This window comes from Chlorocebus sabaeus, chromosome 14, assembly GCF_047675955.1.
Source record: "Chlorocebus sabaeus isolate Y175 chromosome 14, mChlSab1.0.hap1, whole genome shotgun sequence".
Taxonomy (NCBI): domain Eukaryota; kingdom Metazoa; phylum Chordata; class Mammalia; order Primates; family Cercopithecidae; genus Chlorocebus; species Chlorocebus sabaeus.
The window spans coordinates 68058194-68080018 of NC_132917.1; the positions used below are offsets into that span (position 1 = coordinate 68058194).

Below are 21825 nucleotides of genomic sequence, written 5' to 3' on the forward strand. Positions count from 1 at the left end.
TCATAATAGAAAACCATAGAGGGACGATCTTGTATTTTTTAAAGGGACGGCAAAATGAACATGCCCTTGATACAACATCCCATTAACAGGCTACAATCAAATTGGATATGGTTAAGTGACCAGACCACTGGTCTAGCCTAAGTCTTTTTTTTTTTAAAAAAAAAAAAAAAAAAAAAAGGCCTACTGGAATATTAATACAAGCAAATTAATTCTAAATTAACATCCAATCTTTCAAATATTAAACTTCTATCAAAGGTACACATTAAAAGACCTTTTTCAAATTTAAAAATAAGACATTTTAAACATCAGAAAAAGGCTTTACACACAGACTTTTATTCTGAAAGTTTGCTCTTCAGAGAAAGAATCACCCCCACCCCTCCCTAAAATGTAAAAAACAAAAAACTTAGTGATTCCATTTGTTCAAAAAATTAAAAGCGGAAAAAAAAAAAAAAAAAAAAAAAAAAGGACTTAATGAATGCTGTGTGCCTTGTCTGTCTCTCCTTCCAGAAAATACGGAAAGCTGTACTTTTCAGCCCCAAACAGGGGCAGTTTGGTGGTGCTGCATAACTAGCTCTGGCCTATAAATATGAAATATGAGCACAACTGATATAAATCACCTCTGGGCCGAGGCAGATAAAAGCACTGCCTACAGGTCCTTGGATTTCCCTCTTCCTCACTGATGTTGGGAACATGCATTAGAGATGGTGGCATTCCAAGACAAGGGAGCCTGGATCACTGAGTCATCAAAGAGAAGAGTTCCTACAAATCTGCTTTGAAACTTCACTTGAAAAACTTCTGTTAGTTTAAGACACTGAGATTTTGGGGTTTATTTATAACTATAGCACAGTGTAGATATTAGTAATAAACAAGTCTATTTAAAAATATTCCTACTTTGGTAACATAAAAAGACTGTGTGTCAAATTCACTATCCATTTTAAATAGCTAAAGGCTAACATTGCTACAAAGGTAAGTAAATATACATTACAGAAGTATATGATATACACACACACAAACGCGCAGGGACAGAGATGAGTGAATAAAAGTAACTCTTGAAAACAAGAATATGACTTACAGTGTGAGCACATTTCCAAAGGATAACTTGCCTCATTTCCCTGGGGGAGGAGGGAAAAAAAGAAATAATTAGTCATAAAATAGGCACAAATTTCTTTAAAATATTAAACCTAAATATTTTAAGTCAAAAAACACAGGGAAATAAGCCATAAACTACTAACATGACCATATCTATAAATTGTTTATATCTTTAAAAAATAAGTAAGAAAACAAATAATAATACTGTAGAAAGAGTTCTTGAATCAAACTGTTCTGATTTATGGCTCTGTCACGTAGGATTTACGCAAACATTTGATTGCAATATATTTTAAATATTTTCTAACACCCTAAATATGTTATATGCCAAATTTTAACACATTAGGGACTGTCAATGCTCCAACTTGTCTTGCTGGGTGAATTGATTTTGCGGTAGAGCTTAGAACAAAAATTCCCTTGCCAACTCTAACTGAAGAGTTTCCTGAGACTGCAAAATGAGCTGTTTAAAAAGAAAAAACAGAAATCTGTTACCATTTTTCCCTGTATTGAAACGTAGTTTTTCTATATGCTGAGCAACTAAACTAAGAAAAATATTAATGGAAAGGTGAGTCTAACCTGACAGCCAGCCACTTGAAAACCATTTCAAATTTTTTTCATACAAAGTCTTATTTCATGAATAGACCATAACTTAACATAATTTATCTGAACTCCTAATTTATATATATATATATATATAAAAAGTAAACCTATCCGTTTTCTATACTAGGATTTTACGTGAAATATATTTAAGGAAAAAAGTATTCTAGAAAAACTAGAGACCTGGGTCAATGCCTACATTTAACAACTCTGAGAACTAGGCCCAGGGAGGTCAAATATCTGCTGGAAGATCACACCATTTGATTAGCAGTGGAATCAAAAGTACTTCTAAATCTAAAACAGTAAAAATCCCAAGTAGTGTAATAGACTCAGAAGTAGAATCATTAAGATCTTTAAAATCGTCTATAGAATTTAAAGTAACATAAGTTAAATTTTTAAAGTTCAGTGATAAATTGAATACCAAGCATCCTATATTCTATCTAACCTTGACCCTACCTAGCAATTAAATAGCAATAAGTATACAGTTGCTATTAATTCAAGTGTACAATTAACATTGGCATATTTAAATATATATCTTCAGAAGCTATTGAAAACCTAAATTTTTTTTTTAGTATGGCTGGCTTTTAAACTCCTCAACATACCTTTAATCCTATGTAAACTTAAAGTCTAATCAGTAAGTTACCGCATTCAATTAACTGACACGGTACCAACAGCTAGTCTTTTTCTTGCAAGTTATAGCAGATAATTGCAATTTTCCATAACTGGTAATATTAGGTCACTTTAAATATCAAATGTACGTTAAACTAAGGATAAAAGAAAGCAAACATTAATAAAGCCTGATATTAATGAATAGAGATGGATTTCTGCTTATTTTGCACATTACTTAATTGATCTTAATATTCTTACCATGATTCTTATCTTCACTGCCTTACATATTCTTGCTTAATTTTTTTTTAATGCTTTTTTTGTTTTCCTTATTCCACTCTACCTTAAAGTTAAGTATGTTTCTTGCAAGACTCTCAAAAGCATACCGGTATTTTATTTACTAAATTTTGCACTGTCACTGTAAGGTTTTTAAAAATAATAATAATAATAAGTATCATTACTGTTTTATAAGTGAAGGTAAAAAGTAGTTATGTGGTAGTTTCAAGCAGGATTTTAAAACTAGGTCCTTTTTTCTCCAGCCCACTAACCTTTAGAGTGTTATCAATTCTTTGTAAACGATACCATCTATCTCGAGAACCTATTTATCTATATCACTCCCAACTAGACAACGTCCACAAGACCTAAGAACCAACCAGGCCAGGGCTCCTAAGGACTTTCCCATTAACAAGGAATAACTCGTCGTGCTCCTAAACTTGGAATCCATATATCCAAAACATTACTGCAACCACAATCTGTCCCAAACTGACCACATCACGTCCCTGCTAAAATTCAATAGCTCCCACTGCCTTCACAATAAAAACCAATACTTTTTAGAAAGCTAAGTAAAATCCTTTAAGACAACTCATATCTCTGTAGTCACTCTCCCAAGCAGCACCACCATCTCTACCCTACATTCCCCACTTTTTACTCCATATTCTGTATTGTTCGAACTTTTACAGCAAGAATGTCTTCATAGTTTACCTTCCATTTAAAAAAGGAAACCAAAGCAAAACATGGCAATATAAAGATAATTTTGTCAATATGGTCAATATAATTTTGTTCCATGTTCAGTCTTCCTCATGTTTAGTCATTAGTAAAAAATAGGAGTCTTGGACATTCCCCTTTATACTCCTCTCCCCACCCCCTCATGGTCAGCTTCTTAAGCTACTAGCTGGGGGTATTACATTTATCAGTAATTGTTTCATTCAGGTTTGGCATGTGGGCTATAGTTTATTGATCCCTGAATCTAATGCGTAATTACATTTAAACAAAAAATACACATCAGTTTGTAAATTATTATTTCAGACTTAACTGGAAAAAAATAGCATTTCTGAAGGTAAATTAATTCTGCAGTGAATTTCTAGCCGATAGCTCCAGTCTAGGATTGGGAAATACCAAAATAATGATAAGATACTGTGAGAGATATACCCAATAAGGTACTGACATTTACTTCTAAGAGAACCACTCAACTGAAATAAAAAAAAAACATAAAATTACATCTAAATACATAAAAAGTTCTAAAGCTAACATGTTTTAAGTTTATATAAGAAAGCTTGAAGAATTCAAACATCATCCCACATGACCAAGTTACTGACAAGATCACTCGAAGATGAGGTCCTTAAATAAATCCACTTGCCTTAAGTTCAAGATAGACTTTCCTTACACTATACTGATTTAAAAATTTAGTAACATCTGCCTATGAAGGAGAAATGCTACATGAACCACTCAACCAGTGTTTAAAAAACTACTAAATCAGAAAAATTTTATCAAACAACATTCATCAGGCATTATCTGTGATCACCTACATAAGAAAACAAAAGAGGTAAGCCCTTAGGATCTATGTCCCAGCTTACTATCTGGAGAAAGTTTCCAGGTTGCAGCACAGGAATGGGGAACAGAAACACAGTCCCAAGACACTGCTGAATTGAGAAGTCAGTAATACATGACGTTCGTAAGGCCAAGGAGGTTAGACTTATGAGGAAGAGTACTTTAGAAAAGGGAGACGCATGAGAGACCTTTGGAGATCTGCATAAAAGTCTCCTCCAGTCTCTGCTTAAGTCTGAGAGGAAACTTCCCAAGTCCAGGAAAAGAACTAGTAGCAGGTTGAGTAACTTTTGGGAGTTTGTGCAGAGCTAGGAATAGTTCATGATCCCATGAGCCAAAATGGAGAAACTTTTAAATACTCAGGGAATTGGGTCCAGTCCTCAGAACGACTACATTGGCCATGAATTAAAGGCTGTTCCGAACTTACCTTAAGAAGGGAAGGGGAACATCACACACCGGGGCCTATCATGGGGAGGGGGGTGGGGGGAGGGATTGCATTGGGAGTTATACCTGATGTAAATGACGAGTTGATGGGTGCAGCACACCAACATGGCACAAGTATACATATGTAGCAAAACTGCACGTTGTGCACATGTACCCTACAACTTGAAGTTTAATAATAATAAATAAATTAAAAAAAAAAAAAAAAAAAAAAAAAAGAAAGATAGAAAACAAGTCTCAGATCAAATTTGGGTCTCAGTAGCTTAAGCAGATGACAAAACAAACTCTTACATTCTTTAAAGGAATAAAACAAAATCTAGCACAATAGCATAAAATTTGCAATGTATGACATCCAATATAAAACATAATAAGATGCTACAAAATGGATGAACCTCAAAATCATGTAAGTAAAAGCCAAAAACAAAAGGCCACATATTTTATGATTCCATTTATATGAAATACACTGATAAAGAAAATACACAGAAACAGAATGTAGAGACTGGTGGGTGCCAGTTGCTGGGGGAGGAGGAATGGTGAACAATTATTTTTTGGCTATGGGGTTTCCTTTTAGGGTGATGAAAATATTTTCAAACAACATAGAGGTGGTGGTTGTACTACATTATAAATGTACTAAATGCCAGCCTGGGTAACATGGCAAAACACCACCTCTAAAAAAAATACAAAAAAGGTTGGGCGTGGTGGCTCACGTCTGTAATCCCACCACACTGGGAGGCCGAGGTGGGCAGATCGCTTGAGGTCAGGAGTTCAAGACCAGCCTGGTCAACATGGTGAAACCTCATCTCTACTAAAAATACAAAAATTAGCTGGGCATGGTGGCAGGTGCCTGTAATCCCAGCTACTCGAGAGGCTGGGGCAGGAGAATCACTTGAACCGGGGAGGTGGAAGCTGCAGTGAGCAGAGATCGTACCACTGCACTCCAGCCTGGGCAACAAAGCGAGACTCCACCTCAAAAACAAAAACAAAAATATGAGCCAGGCATGTTGGCATATGCCTGTAGTCTCAGCTACTCAGGAGGGTGATATGGGATGACTGCTTGAGCCTGGGAGGTCAAGGGTGCAGTGAGCCATGAGCGCACCACTGCATTCCAGCCTGAGCAACCAAGCAAGACTTAGTCAGTCAGTAAGTAAGTGAGTAAATAAATAAATAAATAAATGTCACTGAACTGTTTACTTTTAAAATGATTTTGTTATGTGAATTTCATGTCAATAAAATGTTTTAATTGTTGTTTAAATAATGGCTCCAAATCTTCCAAATTTGATGAAAACTTTAAATCCCCAAATCCAAGAAGTTCAATGAACTCTAAGTAGAAGAAACATAAAACAAAAAACACACACACACATAATAAACTGCTGTGACACAGAAAATCCTAAATATAATCAGAGAGGAAAAAAGATTAACTACATACATATAACAAAATTACTACAGCATATTTCTTTCTAGATACACCAAGGACAGTAAACAATGGAATCTGTTTAAAGTGTTTAAAAAAAAAAAAAACTATCAGTTTTTATATCCAGCAAAAACATCTTTCAAACATTATGGCAAATGCTTTTTCCAGAAACAAAAACTGAAAGGAAAGATTAGGCTCCAACATATATTCACTACAAAAAAAAGTCAAAAGAAAATTCTTCAGGCAGAAGAAAAATGATACCAGATGGAAAGCTGGATCTAGATAAAGAAATGAAGAATATCAGAAATGGTAAATGGCAAGTATAAAAGACATTTTTCTCATTTTTACATGTCTTTAAAATATGACTATTTAAAAGCAAAAATAATGTGTTGCGGGGTATATAAAGTGAACATATAACAGCACAAAAGGGCAGCGAAAAAACGAATGCATGCTGTTGTCAGGATCTTACACTGTAAGAGAAACACTGTACCATTATTTGAAGTAGAGCATGGTATGTTAAAGATGTATATTGTAAACTCTAGAACAGCTTAAAAAAGGAGACAAAATAAAATGGTATCATTGTGATGGTTAATTTTGTGTCAACCTAACTGGGCCAAGGGATGCTCAGCTATCCAGCTAAACATTATTTCTGAGTGAGAGTCTGCTAGGGTGCTTGTGGAAGAGATTAGCATCTGAACTGGTGAACTAAGTAAAACTGATTGGATAACATCCTATCTGTCCAGCACCTGAATAGAACAAAAAGGCAGAAGATTGAATTAGTTCTCTGCCTCACTGCCTGAGCTGCAAAGTCAAGCTTTTCCTTCCCTCAATGCTCCTGGTTCTCAGGCCTTCAGACTCAGACTAGAATTTACACCATCAGTTCTTTAGCTCTCAGGACTTCAAGCTACAGCACCAGCTTTCCTGGGTCTCCAGCTTACAGACAGCAGGAGCAGAACTTCTTAGCCTCTATAATCATGTGAGGCAGTATCATATAATAAATCTCTTTCTAGACATATGTATCTCTTACTGGTTATTTCTCTGGAGAACCCTGACTAATACAATCAGAAAAAATAATCCAAAAAAAGGCAGACAAATAGGACAAAGAAACAAAAAGCAAATAAGAAAATAAGAAATAGCAAGAAGGCAGATTTAAAAGCAAACATTTTGAGAATTATACATTTCATAATGCTAGAAAGAGCCAATTCATCAGAAAGATGAAGTCCAAAAACATACCAATCCTACACAAATCCTTTCAGAAAGCAGAAAGGAAGGGTACTGTCCTGAACTCATTTTATGAAGCCAGCATTACTGTGATGCCAAAATCAGATAATATCACAAAAAAAGAAAACTATGGCCGGGCATAGTAGCTCACATCTATAATCCTAACACTTGGGGGGCCGAGGCAGAAGTATCACTTAAGGTCAGGAGTTCAAGACCAGCTTGGCCAACATGGTGAAACCCGTCTCTACAAAGAATACAAAAATTAGCTGAGCATGATGGTAGGCATCTGTACAATCCCAGCTACTCAGGATGCTGAGGCCGAAGAATCGCTTGAACCTGGGAGGTGGAAGTTGCAGTGAGCTGAGATCACGCCACCACACTCCAGCCTAGTCAACAGTGCAAGATCTGTCTCAAAACAAAAAACAACAAAAAAAAAGAAAACTACATCTAATTTTCTCTATGACCAATAATGTAAAAAACCTTCAGAACATCTTAGCAAATTGAATCCAAAAATAAACATCATGACCAACTGAGGATTATTCCAGCAATGGAAGGTTGGTTTAATATTCAAAACTAATGTGATTCACAACATTAACAGAGAAAAAAGAAAAAAACCACACGGTCAACCAAACAGATACAATAAAAGCATCTGACAAATTCCAACACCCATTTTTGATAAAACAAGAGTAACTCAGCAAACTAGGAATATTTCTCAATCTATAAAAGGTTATCTACAAAAATTCTTCAAAAAGTGTTATATGTAATAAGATTCTCCCTAAGATTAGAACAAGATAAAGACATCTGCACAAATACAAAAGGCAAGACAAAAGAAACAAAAGGTATACAGATTGAAAAGGAATAAATTGCCTTTAGTTGCAGATGACATAATTGTGTATGTACATAAATCCTAAGCAAATTACTAAAAAGCTATCAAAGCTAATAAATGAATTAAGCAGGATGGCAAGATAAAAGGTCAATATACAAAAGTTAAATATATTTCATGTTCTGGAAACAAATGGAAAACGAAATTCAGAATACACTTCCATTTACAAAATCATCAAAATACAAAATACTTAAAAATAGTTAATAAGAGATGTGCAGGGAGAAGACTATAAGACATAGCTGAGAAAGATCTAGAAAACCCAGCTATATTTGTTAATAGATGAGAAGGCTCAATGTTGTTAAGATGGCAATTCTTCCCATAATGATCTGCATATAGAAGACAATCCCAATAAAAATCCCAGCAGAATATTTTACAGAAATCAATAAACTAATTCTGAAATCCATATGGAGATGCAAAGAACCTAAGAGCCAACGGATCTGAATGAAAAAGAAGAACAATGGTGAAGGACTTACAATATCTGACTTAAAGCGTTATAAAGGGCTGGGTGCAGTGGCTCTCGCCTGTAATCCCAGCACTTTGGGAGGCGGAGGCGGGTGGATCACTTGAGGTCAGGAGTTTGAAACCAGCCTGGCCAACATGGTGAAATGCTGTCTCTACTGAAAATAAAAAAAATTAGCCAGGCATGGTGGCAGGCACCTGCCATCCCAGCTACTCAGGAGGCTGAGGCAGAATTACTTGAACCTTGGAAGCAGAGGTTGCAGTGAGCCGAAATCGTGCCACTGCACTCCAGCCTGGACGGCAGAGCAAACTCGTCTCAGGGGGGGAAAAAAAAAAAAAAGTTATAAAGCTAGTCATCAAAAGAGTAGTACTGGTGTAAGAACAGACAAAGATCAATTGGACAGAATAAACTAAACACACACACACAATTTTCAAGAAAGGTTTCCAGGTAATTAAATGGGGGGAAAAAATCTTTGCAACAAATGATGCTACAACTACTAAACAGCAATATGCAATTAAAAAAAAAAGACACAAAGATTTGAACAGATATTTTACAACAAAAGATATGATTAACATCAAATAAACACATGAAAACACATTTAATATCACTAGACATTAGAAAAAGGCAAGTTAAAACCAAAGTGAGATATTACTATACAGGCAACTAGCATTATGTCTATAATTTTAAAATGGACATACAAAGTGTTACTGAAGATGTGGAATAAATGATTATGTGGTGAACAAAATTCTTAGCCCTTTGAAATTCTGAATCCCTTGTATACATACATTTTCTCCCAATTACTAAATCAAACACTAATCTAGTTACTGCTGCAGAAGGATTTTGCACATGTAATTAAGGTCCCAAATCAACCACCTCTGGATAAGATTTATCCAGGTGGCCCTGACCCGTAAGAGCCCTTTAAAAGCAGTTTTCCTTGTGTGGTCTAAGAAGGTGAAAATGAAAGAGTCAAAGCAGGAGAGGAATTCAACACAAGGGAAGTGGAGGGGCCACATGGCATTGAATGCAGGCAGCCTGACAGGGATGAGAGTGACCTCTAGTGAACAGGAGCAAGGAAACAGAGTGCTCAATCTCACAAGGGCAAAGAGCTGAATTCCGCCAATAATGTGAACAGCTTGGAAAGCACACCTCCCCAGAACCCCCAGAGGAGAACTTGGTCTGGCTGGCACCTTGATTTCAGTCTTGTGATACTCTGAAGAGAACCCAGTCATGCAGTGGTGAGCTTCTGATTTACGGAACTATGAAATAATAAATGAGTGCTGTTTTAAACTACTATGTTTATGAGAATTTGTTACACAGCAACAGAAAACTAATAACCAAACTTACAGTGTATGTGGCTAAAAGTAAAAACATTGACATACCAAAGTGTTGGTGAAGATGCAGAGCAAATGAAAATTTTATATCTTGCTAGTGAGAACTCAAAACTGTACTGCCATTTCAGAAAACAGGACTCTTAGCGTAACCGGAAATGAAAACATGTCCACACAAAAATTTGTACTCACATGTCCACAGCAGCTTTATTCAGCTTTATTCTTAATAGACCAATCTGGAAACAACCTAAATGTCTTCAACTGGTGAACAGATACACTGTTATATCCAGACAACAGAGTACTATTCAGTAATGAATGGGAAAAGACTACTAATACACCCAATAACATAATGAATCTCAAAAGCAATATGCTAAGTGAAAGAAACCAGACACAAAAAGCTATGTGCTGTATGGTTCCATTTATAAATACTACAAAAAACAAACTACAGTAACTGAAAGTTCAGGGGTTTTTGGGGTAGAGGGGGAGAGCAGGGAGTGAATGAAAAAGGTACCAGGTAACATTTCAGGGTGATAGACCTATTCTACATCTTGTCTGTGGTGATTACAAAACTATATACATTTATCAAGGCACATTAACTATATACTTAAAACTAGTTTTTATCATAGGTAAGTTATACCTCAATAAAGCTGATTTTTATAACTCAATATATTAAGGACCTTAGTACCAAATATAATGGAATTGCTTAATACATAATTTAAGTCTCCGGTGAAGAAACAATCTCATCACTTTCTTTAAAATAATAAAGTTTCACAGCTGTCATATTATTCAAAATTCAAACTATATGAATTTATTTTTATAAGACACACATTTCAAAATAATGTATTCATAGCAAATAACATTTTCCAGATTAATCTTACAGAATCATGAGAAACCAAAAATTACTTACACTTACAGTAATCTTGACATTTATAATTCATCCCTTAGTCTCTCCTTCCCTGATTTTAAACTCCATGAAGGCACCAACTGTCTTATTACCTTTTGATATTCTTTGCCAGATTTAACATTGTCCTAAATTTACTTTAAAGGAAGAATTTGATTAGGTGCATGGTAAAAGTCTGGAACAGTTTAAGTCCTATTTAAGCATCAAGCGCTGAAGTACAAGGTTAGATTAAGGGCATTAGAAGACCCGAATTCTTAAAAGTCCAGTTATTAGAGCACTTTATATTTTCTCTTTCCTTTTGATGCTCACTTTTCATAATGAGTATTAAGCATTTGGATCTGCATACATTTTAAATAAGCAAACAGTACTCTAATACTGAAGTAATATTTATAGTTCACAAAGAGTCTACAACCAAATAAGGAAATGTTGTCATCTCTTAAAGTCTACTAGATAAAGATAAATGTCTAAATATTCTGACTGCATATCCTCTGAAATATTCAAAGCTTTACGGAATGTATCCATAAAATTTATTTTTATTCTTTCCAACCTTGTCACTTTAAGATCAAAGCAACTCTAAACCAAAGAAAACCAAGTTTTTTTCATTTCTTCGCCAGAAAAATTTTTTAGATAATATTTTCCTGATTCCTACTGATTTCGGATCCCAAAACTGACAACCGTAATAGAATTTTTTTAAATGTTGAATAACATGAACTTGAAGAAAGTTACTTTAGGAATCATTCCAAATGTCTTTACCTGCTGAAAGACAGCTTGATCACTGCACAATTAATGTAATTATTATAATGAAATTAGTTTTTTCTAGGGTAAAGTCACTGACCATCTTAGTAACTGTTCTAGAACAGATTCTCCCTCTTCTTAAGAAATACAAAGCAAAAGGCATAAAACCATGGATGCATGAATGTCAGGGACAGGGAGTGAAAAGATCAAAAGACAGAAACAGGAGATAAAAACCAATCATACCAATGACAGATCCAAGCTTCTTTAATGATTTTAGGAGGAGGGGAAAAAAAACCCTAAAAATTTCTAGTCTGATAAACGCTGCCATAATTACAATCTATAACTTGTTTGAATCCATCCAGCAAATGTTTGAAGGCACATAATATATGTTAACTATTTTAAAGATCCTATTACTCACTTTGACAGTTAAAACATATTTCCCATTAAATGACACCTACATTACCCCCACTCCTGTTTTTCCTTCTACTATTTAATGTTAACCACTATTTTTGTGTTTATCTTGTATTGTGCACAATTTCGCTGAACTTATTCATTAGTACTGTAAGTTATTTTTTGTAGATTTCCTGAAATTTTTCTATGTAGATAGTCATACTATCTGCAAATAGGATCTGTTTTTCTTCTTTCCAATCTGTATGCCTTTATATTCTTTTCCTGCCTTACTGCACTGGCTAGAACTTTCAGCACTATGCTGAAAAGAGCAGAAATCCTTGCTTTGTTACAGATCTTACAGAGAAAGTACTCAGTCTTTTGCCATTAAGTATAATGTCAGCTGTAGGTTTTCACAGATGTTCTTTATTCAACTGAGAACATTTCCCTCTACATTTTTCTAAGTTTTTGTTTTGTCTTGGGTTTTATTCTTTAGCCTGTTAATATAACTATACAGACTAAGTTTCAAACAGTGAAGCAGCTTTGCACCCATAAAACAACTATAACTGATTATGGTGTATAATCTTTTAAAAGCATTAACTCTATTTGTTAATGTTTTAAAGGTTTCTGCATCTACACTGACATGAGGATGTTGATCCATAGTTATCTTTTTTGGATTTTGGTATCAAGGAAACAGGGCTACTCAAATTCTATTTCACACTGGAAGAAGCGTGATAGTTTGTGTTTAAGGAACTGGTTCATTACTTCAAAGCTGTCAAATTTATGTGTATAGAATTAGTTATAGTAACCCCTTATCTTTTTTCACATCTGCAGGGTCTACAGTGATGTCCCCTATTTCATTCCTTATAATGGTAATTTCTGTCTTATTACTTGTCAGTCTTATTTATGTTTTTGAAGAATGAGCTTTTTTTTTGAGATGGAGTCTTGCTCTGTCGCCCAGCCTGGATGCAGTGGCGCGATCTAGGCTCACTGCAAGCTCCGCCTCGTGGGTTCATGCCATTCTCCTGCCTCAGCCTCCCGAGGAGCTGAGACTACATGCGACTGCCACCATGCCTGGCTAATTTTTTTGTATTTTTAGTAGAGACGGGGTTTCACCGTGTTAGCCAGGATGGTCTCAATCTCCTGACCTCGTGATCTGCCCGCCTTGGCCTCCCAAAGTGCTGGGATTACAGGCTTGAGCCACCGCGCTCGACCAGAATGAGCTTTTTGTTTCAAAGGTTTTTCTCTATTGTTTTTGTTTTTTCATTTCATTTACTATTTCCTTCCTTCTGCTCACTTCAGGTAGATTTTTCTCATCTTTTTTTCTAGGTTCTTGAAGTGGGAGCTTAGATTACTGATTTGAGGGGTTTTTCTTTTCTTTTTCTCAATTGTGTGCATTTAGTGCTATAAATTTCCCTCTCTGGACCGCTTTAGTTGTATCCCACAACTTTTGGTATGCTGTATTCTTATTTTCGTGAAGTTCAATGTATTTTTTTAAATTTCCCTTGAGACTTCCTCTTTCACTCATAGATTATTGGGAAGTGTTTAGAGATTTTCCAGTTATCTATTATTGATTTCTAGTTTGATTCCACTTTGGTAGAACACATTTGATTTCAATTCCTTAAAATGTATGTTTATGTTTTTGGGGGGGTTTTCTGAGACAGGGTCTCCCTATTGCTCAGGCTTGAGTGTAGTGGCATGACATGGCTTACTGCAGCCTTGAACTCCTGGGCTCCAGTGATCCTCTTCCACCTCAGCCACTCAACTACAGGCAAATGCCATCGTGCTCAGCTATTTTTTTTTTTTTCATGGAGACTGAGTCTTTTTACATTGCCCAGGCTCGTCTCAAACTCCTGGCCTCATGCAATCCTCCCGCCTTAGCCTCCCCAAGCATTTAGGATTATAAGCATGAATCACCATGCCCAGCCGAGGTTTACTTTTATGGCCCAGGACATAACTTTCCTTGCTATATGTTCTCTGGTCACTTGAAAAGATGAAGCATTCTATAAATTAGATAGTACTGGATGATTACCTTGTTGAGTATCTTTCTATATCCCCCTTGCTGTATTTTCTTGCTTGGTTATTCCATCATTTGCTGAGAAATAGGTGTTGACGTCTCCAACTATAATTCTGGACTTGTCTATTTCTCTTTTCAGTTCCATCAGTCTTTCTTCATGTATTCTGCAGTTCTACTGTTAACACATTTAAAACTGCTATGTCTTCTTAGTGGATTAACCCTTTTATCATTATACAATGCCTAGTCACTTTCTCTGGTAATTGCTTTGTTATGAGGTCTACTTTATCTAATATTAAATATAACCATACCTGCTTTCTTTGGATTAATGTTTGCATGATAAATCTTTCTCCTTCCTTTCACTTTTAACATGCCTATATTGTTATATTTAAAGTACATTTCTTACAGAAATCTTATGATTGGGTAATATCTTTAATTCATTCTGCCAATATGTTTAATTGGGGGATGTGTGTGTGTGTGTGTGTGTATACATACATATATTTGGAAACAGGCTCTCACTCTGGAGTGTAGTGGCACAATCTTGGCTCACTGCATCCTCCACCTCCCAGGTTTAAGCGATGCCCCCACCTCAGTCTCCTGAGTAGCATGGACCACAAGCACTCGCCACCATGCCCAGCTAATTTTTTGTATTTTTGGTTGAGACAGGTTTCACCATGTTGCCCAGACTGGTCTCAAACTCCTGAGCTCAGGCAATCCACATGCCTCAACCTTCCCAAGTGCTGGGATTACAGTTGTAAGTCACCATGCCCAGCCTTCATTTCTGTTTTCTTTATCCTGTCTCCTGGTGGGTTAAACTTTTTTTAAATTCCATTTTGATTTATCTATAATGCTTCTGCATGTATCTCTAGAGCTCTCTTAGCGGTTGCTCTATGTACATTATACAGATAACTTTTCACTATCTTCTTAGTTCATCATTTTACCCTCCCCCTGCTCACAGCTATCTTAAATATTTCCTCTACATACCTTTAGAACCACATCAGTGTTGTAATTTTTGCTTCCACACTCAAACATAATTTAAAAACCCAAAAGGAGAATGTCTATTGTATTTACCCATACTTTCACACTTTGAATTGTTCCTTCCTCTTTCCTGATGTTCCAAGATTCTTTTATCATACCCCTTCTGTTTTCAGAATGTCTTTTGTTATCTTTCTAGGGTAAGTCTGCTGGTGTGACATATTTTCTTAGTTTTCCTTCATATGAGAATGTCTTGATTTCCCTTTCATTCCAGAAGGATGTCTTCTCTAGATACAGGTTTCTGAGTTGACAGTCCTTTTCTTTCAGCACTTGAAAAATGTGAAATTTCCTTCTGGCCTCTATGGTTTCTGATGAGAAAACTGCTATCATTTGAACTGTTTTCCCCATCTACATGAAGTGTAATTTCTCTTGTGCTCATTTAAAGACTTCTCTTGTTTTTATAAGTTTGACTTTGAGATGTCTTGGTCTGGATGTCTACAGGGCTTGTCCTGTTGAACATTCACTTGGCTTTTTAAAACTTAGGGTCTTTTGCCAAATTCGCAATATTTTCAGCCATTATTTCCTTAATCACTTCTTCAATCCTGCCCTCTCTCTTCCTCTCCCTCTGTGACTCCAACGACACAAGGGTTACATCTTTTTATAGTCTCATGGTTCCCTGAGGTTCTGTACATGGTTTTTTTTTTTTTTTTTTTTCAGTCTGTTTTCTGTTGTTCAGATTGGGTAACTACTTCTGCCTGCTAGTTCACTGACCTTTCCTCAGTCTGTTTGCTATTAAGCCTACTCACTGGGCTATTGTATTGGTTATTATATTTTTCAGTTCTAAAATTACTATTTGGTTTTTCTATGTCTTCTATTTTTTAGCTGAAGTTTTCTTTTTTTTCCCCGTTTCATGTACGTCAGTTTTTTCTTTGAGTGACACAGGCTTGTTTATTTTTGAGAAAATGTGTGCCAAACACTCAAGTGTGAATAATAGATTTTATTAGTTGTTCTCACTAGCAGTTTTGGTAGTCTACGAAATAAAGCAGCTAGTTCAGCTTATAAATCACACAAGTGCTTGTTTTTCCTCAAAACTACGATTACGATTTCATATGTACAAGTAGTGCTTTACACTTTTATTTTATCATAGAGAATATTTAAAATATGTGTAGTTACTGGTTGAGATTTAACAAAATAGTGCTTTATCAGTGATATTCTTAAGCAAAAGTGGTGTTTTTTAAAACTGCAAGTATACAGTAATAAAGAATACAACTTCTAGTAAAGTAGGGTGCTCCTGTTTCGATTCATGCTAAGGTACCATCAAGTTTTACTAATGATTGCTTTTGCACCATCAGTACAAATAGAAACACAGTAAAGACAAGTCATGTTTTAGTGTTATTATGAAAACAATTTTGATCTCATGTGCTCCCTAGAAAGTGTCTTGGGGATCCCCAAGTATCCATGAACCACTCTGAAAACTTCCAATCTAACCTTAAGATTTTATTTAGGCCGGGCGCCGTGGCTCATGCCTGTAATCCCAGCACTTTGGGAAGCCAAGGCAGGTGGATCACCTGAGGTCAGGAGTTCAAGACCAGCCTGGACAACATAGCAATACCCCATAACTACTAAAAATAATAATAATAATAATACAAAAATTAGCTGGGCGTGACGGCAAGCATCTGTAATCCCAGCCACTCAGGAGGCTGAGGCAGGAGAATCACTTGAACCTGGGAGGTGGAGGTTGCAGTGAGCCAAGATCACATCACTGCACTCCAGCCTGGGCAACAGAGTAAGACTCTGTCTCCAAAAAAAAAAAAAAGTATTTAGATTTTGCCCTTAGGGAGTATGAACATGTAAAGAATTGAAAGAGAAATTTATCAAAGAAAAAGAAAATCCATACAGACACAGAACCAGTGGACTATGGATCTACTCTATTTGTCTTAATATTCTATTATAGTGGTTTTTTTTTTTTTTTTTTTGAGACAGAGTCTCGCTCTGTCACCCAGGCTGGAGTGCAGTGGCGCAATCTCAGCTCACTGCAGTCTCCACCTCACAGGTTCAAGCAAATCTCCTGCCTCAGGCTCTCGAGTAGCTGGGATTACAGGCATGCACCACCATGCCCAGCTAATTTTTGTATTTTCAATAGAGACAGGGTTTTGCCATGTTGGCCAGGCTGGTCTCCAACATCCGATCTCAGGTGATCCACCCGCCTCAGCCTTCCAAAATGCTGGGATTACAGGCTTGAGCCACCACGTCTGGTCTCTATTGTATTTCTATAATAATCTATATTATCCTATAATACATATCACAAAGATATCCTGGCCAGGCTACTATCTACTATAATCTACTATAATACACAATCACAAATACTTTCTTATTTACTTCTTTCTTTTTTCTTATTCACACAAAAGCAGACCACATTATTCTGAGTCTCCCTCTTATAGAAAAATATTTTCTCAGTAACCACACAATTACTTTGGCTATGGATGAGACAGGATTCTATCTTAACACCTAAATTAAATGCAAAGAGATGTTTCCACACATGGCATCAGTTTCTCATTAACTCACTACACTGCAAGCTCCATGACAGCAAAGAACCTGTGTATTTTATTTACTCTTCAGTTCATGATACAGAGAAAATAATAAATAGTTTTGAATTATTATTAAATGTTTTTATAAGTACTTATTAAGTAAATCCCTTTTATTTCTTTGGGAAAATATATTGACTCCAAAACAACTGGAGTTTTAGTTTTATAGTCCACTTGCAAGTGGATCTTCTCTGCATGCCAACCACAATTTTCTATTTCTAGGAATGAGACCTCCAACATTTAGGCAAATTCTCAAAAGACTGAGTATTATGTCCAAAAAGGTAAAAATAATATTTTACAAATTGCTTAGTACACTGTAAGCAATCAATTAATAAATCTAAATATTCAAAATCAACACCTAAAATCTGATGGCTCTTTTCTTCTGGTTTTCTTCTAAACATGGAATTTCTTTTCTACTATTCTTTAAGTTCTTTTTTTTTAAGTTTTTTTTTTTTTTTTTGAGACGGAGTCTGGCTCTGTCGCCCAGGCTGGAGTGTAGTAGAGACGGGGTTTCACCGTGTTAGCCAGGATGGTCTCGATCTCCTGACCTCGTGATCCGCCTGTCTCGGCCTCCCACAGTGCTGGGATTACAGGCTTGAGCCACCGCGCCCGCCCGGCCTCTTTAAGTTCTAAAATACTTCAGATACCTCAGATAAACTAATTTACACTGCAATGACGTTTTTCAAACTGAACACAGAATAAATGTTGCTTTCTCAAGTTTCAAAAGATATTTTTTTTAGGTAGAAACTAATGGATCTAGAAAGTAATCCTTAAAAGTTAACTCTGTGACTACAAATAGGGATGGAAAAAAGAAAGATAAAATTTACTGAATACAAAAAAACAGAGAAATAACATTTACATGCTGAGCACTCTATTAAAGACTTTACATACATTATCTCATTTATCCTCCCAAACAATCCCCTGGGTAGAGGTTATCAAGAAGCTTAAAGCTGGGCGCAGAGGCTCACGCCTGTAATCCCAGCATTTTGGGAGGCCGAGGCGAGCGAATTACGGGGTCAAGAGATCAAGACTATCCTGGCTAACACGGTGAAACCCGTCTCTACTAAAAATACAAAAAAATTAGCTGGGCGTGGTGGTGGGCGCCTGTAGTCCCAGCCGCTACTCAGGGAGGCTGAGGCAGAAGAATGGCGTGAACCTGGGAGGCAGAGCTTGCAGTGAGCCGAGATTGTGCCACTGCACTCCAGCCTCGAGAACAGAGCAAGACGAGTTGCGCAAAAAAAAAAAAGAAGCTTAAGCAGCTTGCACAAGGTCACGCAGCTGGTAGTGGTAGAGACCAAATTTGAATTCAAGCTAATATAAATCCTGTAACATTCTTATCAACATATAAAGCCACAGCCTTTCTGGATTATACAAGAGGAGCAAGAAGTTATTGCAGCCATTTTCTTCTCATCTTAGAACACTTAAATGCAAGTGGTTTGTTAAACTGCCAACTCACACTGGCAGAGCAATTTTAAATGTCTTCCATATATCTAAAACAGCAGTCACAATCGCAGAAACATGACAGTGAGAGGGTGTCAGATAGGTGAAGACAGAGGAGTAAATGGATGAAAAATGTGAAATACTATTACATGGAAACTTTCCAACAACTTCTTGCAGGTAGCAACAATAATTTGGTACTACTTTCTAACTTAAAAACACATATAATAACCTCAAAAACCAGAAAATTATATATGTATGGCATTTTCAATAATTATAACTGAGAAAGTAATCTCAAAACCAGAAATAAAGTCCTGGCAATGGGACAGTTCGGATAATGGTAAGAAACCATATTGACTACGGCCACAGGAAATAGCTGAAGTAGAGAGAAAACTAAAGGTTAGTAAAATGGAGGTGGTCAACAAACACTAAAGCTAGAATGTCCATAAAGATGTAAAGTGATGGTGGAACACAGACGGAAATGTGAGACAGGTACTTAAATTCTGAATGAAAAATTGAGTAACGAGAAAGATTTGAGTTAGCAATGAGAACAGATAAATGGCTTAGCAGGAAAATGAAGAAAAATCTATTATGGGTCAGCAAGTTTTGGCCCTAGGTCAATAAGCCTACCACCTGTTTTGTTTTTATTACAGCTCTATTGAGATATAATTTATATACTATACAAACCATCCATCTAAAGTATACAACTCAATAGTTTTAGTACATTCATACCATTATGCAACCATCACACCACAATCAAATTTAGAGCATATTTATTACCCCCAAAAGCCTGTATCTACTGGCAGTCATTCCCCAACTCCCCTGCGGGCCAGCCCTAAGTAACCACAAGGTCACGCAGCTGGTAGTGGTAGAGACCAAATTTGAACTCAAGCTAAGTTCAAGTCAGCCCTAAGTAATCACAAATTCTGACTCCACATATTTGCCTATTCTGGATATTAAATACAAATGAAATTATACAATATATGATCTTTTATGACTACTTAGTGGAGTATTTTCAACGTTAATTTAATGTGTTGTAACAAGTATCAACATACTTCTTTATACTGGTGAACATTTCGTTCGTACAGACATACCATATTTATCTATTCATCAGTTAACAGACATTTGGACTGTTTCCATTTTTGACCATTATGAACAACATTATTATGAACATTCATGTCCAAGTTTTTCACTTCATTTCACATGTTTCATTTCTTTTAGGTATACACCTAGGAATGGAATTACTAGGTCATATGGTAACTCTACGTTTGACATTTTGAGGAATTATTTTCTAATGCAGTTATAAACATGTACATTCCCACCAGCAAGGTTTGAGGGTTCCAATTTCTCTACATCCTTGACAATACTTATCAGTCTTTTTTGATTATAACTATCCTAGTGGGTGTGAAGTGTTATCTTGCTGACATTTTGATTTGCAATTCTCTAATGACTAATGATGTTGAGCATCTTTTCATGCACTACTGACATCTGCATATCTTCTCTGGAGAAATATCTACTCAGAACCCTTGCCCATTTTTAAATTGAGTTATTTGTCTTTTTATTGCTGAGTTACAAGAATTATTTATATATCCTGAATAGAAGTTTCTTATCAGATATGATTTTGAGAAACTCCCCCTTTCTGAGCATTGTCTTATTTTCCTGTCCTTTGAAGCTTAGATTTGTTAATTTTGATGATATACAATTTATCTTCTTTTTCTTTCATTTCTTTCAATGAAAGAAAATGGTTTTGGTATCATATATTAAGAAACTGTGTCACCTGCGTTTGTAAAGTTTTATTGGCATACTGCCATGCTCATTCATTTATGTACTGACTACAGCTGCTTCACACTACAATGGCAGAATTGAAATGCTGCAACAGACTGTATGGCTCACAAGCCTAAAATATCTATTATCTGGTCCTTTGCAGAAAAAGTTTTCCAACTCATGATCTAAAACAATGCCAACAACTCCTAATTACTCCTAACCTAAAATGAACAGCTATGCTCCACCTGAAAGAGCTTCAGGGGAGATGACAACCTTCAGAAAGGAAGCAGAATTTTGGTTATAGTAACTAGACAGATTATTTTGGTGAGGAGAATGACAACATGAGGGGATAGCTATGTACTGGTGAGGGAAGAGGTCAGTATAACATCAGAAGCCAGATATAGTTTTTACTATTTAAAATCCCATCAGTAATCTGGGACCCTCATTCAGAGTACCTAATAAAATGGCAATGAGGTTGTTTTTACTATCATATGGCCTAGACTCCGGTGATGGAAAGTAATCTAGGGGCAGGTTATAAAAACTTAAATGCCAGAGTAAGGAATGTGGCCTTTTTCTAGTATGCAAGAGCCACTGAGAATACAATGAGACCGAAGGAAAAACCTTCTATGAGACTTTTAAGAAAATTTTGCTCCTTAATAAAGAAGCATTCCCTGCTCTTCTTTGGCCAGATGTTGGTGTCTAAAATTGGGGCAGCCCTCTGCTGACATGCAGAGGAGCTTTAAAGTAAGCAGGGCTTATGTTCTTGATGAAACTGAACTGCTTTCTCAAGTTTCAAAAGATTTTTTTTAGGTAGAAACTAATGGATCTAGAAAGTAATCCTTAAAAGTTAACTCTGTGACTACAAACAGGGATGGAAAAAAGAAAGTTAACATTTACTGAATACAAAAAAAAAGAGAGAAATAACATTTACATGCTGAGCACTCTATTAGAGACTTTACATATATTATCTCATTTATCCTTGCAAACTGAACTGCTGAACCAACCCTGTAACTCTCTGGCTCTGAGCTTCTCATTCTGTGAAATAACAAACTGCTTATTATTTAAGTCACTTTTAGTTAGCTATTGTTACTTGTAGCCAAAAATACCCTGATACATTCTTGACTGTTAATCACTACATTTCTGAATAGTGGGCTGCACAGAAATTAGGAT

General features: G+C 36.0%; 1 protein-coding gene across 2 annotated transcripts in view; it reads right to left on the reverse strand.

Annotated features, from left to right (window-relative positions):
* PPP3R1 (protein phosphatase 3 regulatory subunit B, alpha) overlaps positions 1 to 21825 on the reverse strand; it is a 74866-nt gene that overhangs the window by 37459 nt on the left and 15582 nt on the right. For both annotated transcript variants that reach the window (XM_007970411.3, XM_073023044.1), the window contains exon 2: positions 1073 to 1112. In XM_007970411.3, the coding sequence (XP_007968602.1) occupies positions 1073 to 1112 (40 nt within the window). The remainder of the gene's footprint in view (positions 1 to 1072; positions 1113 to 21825) is intronic.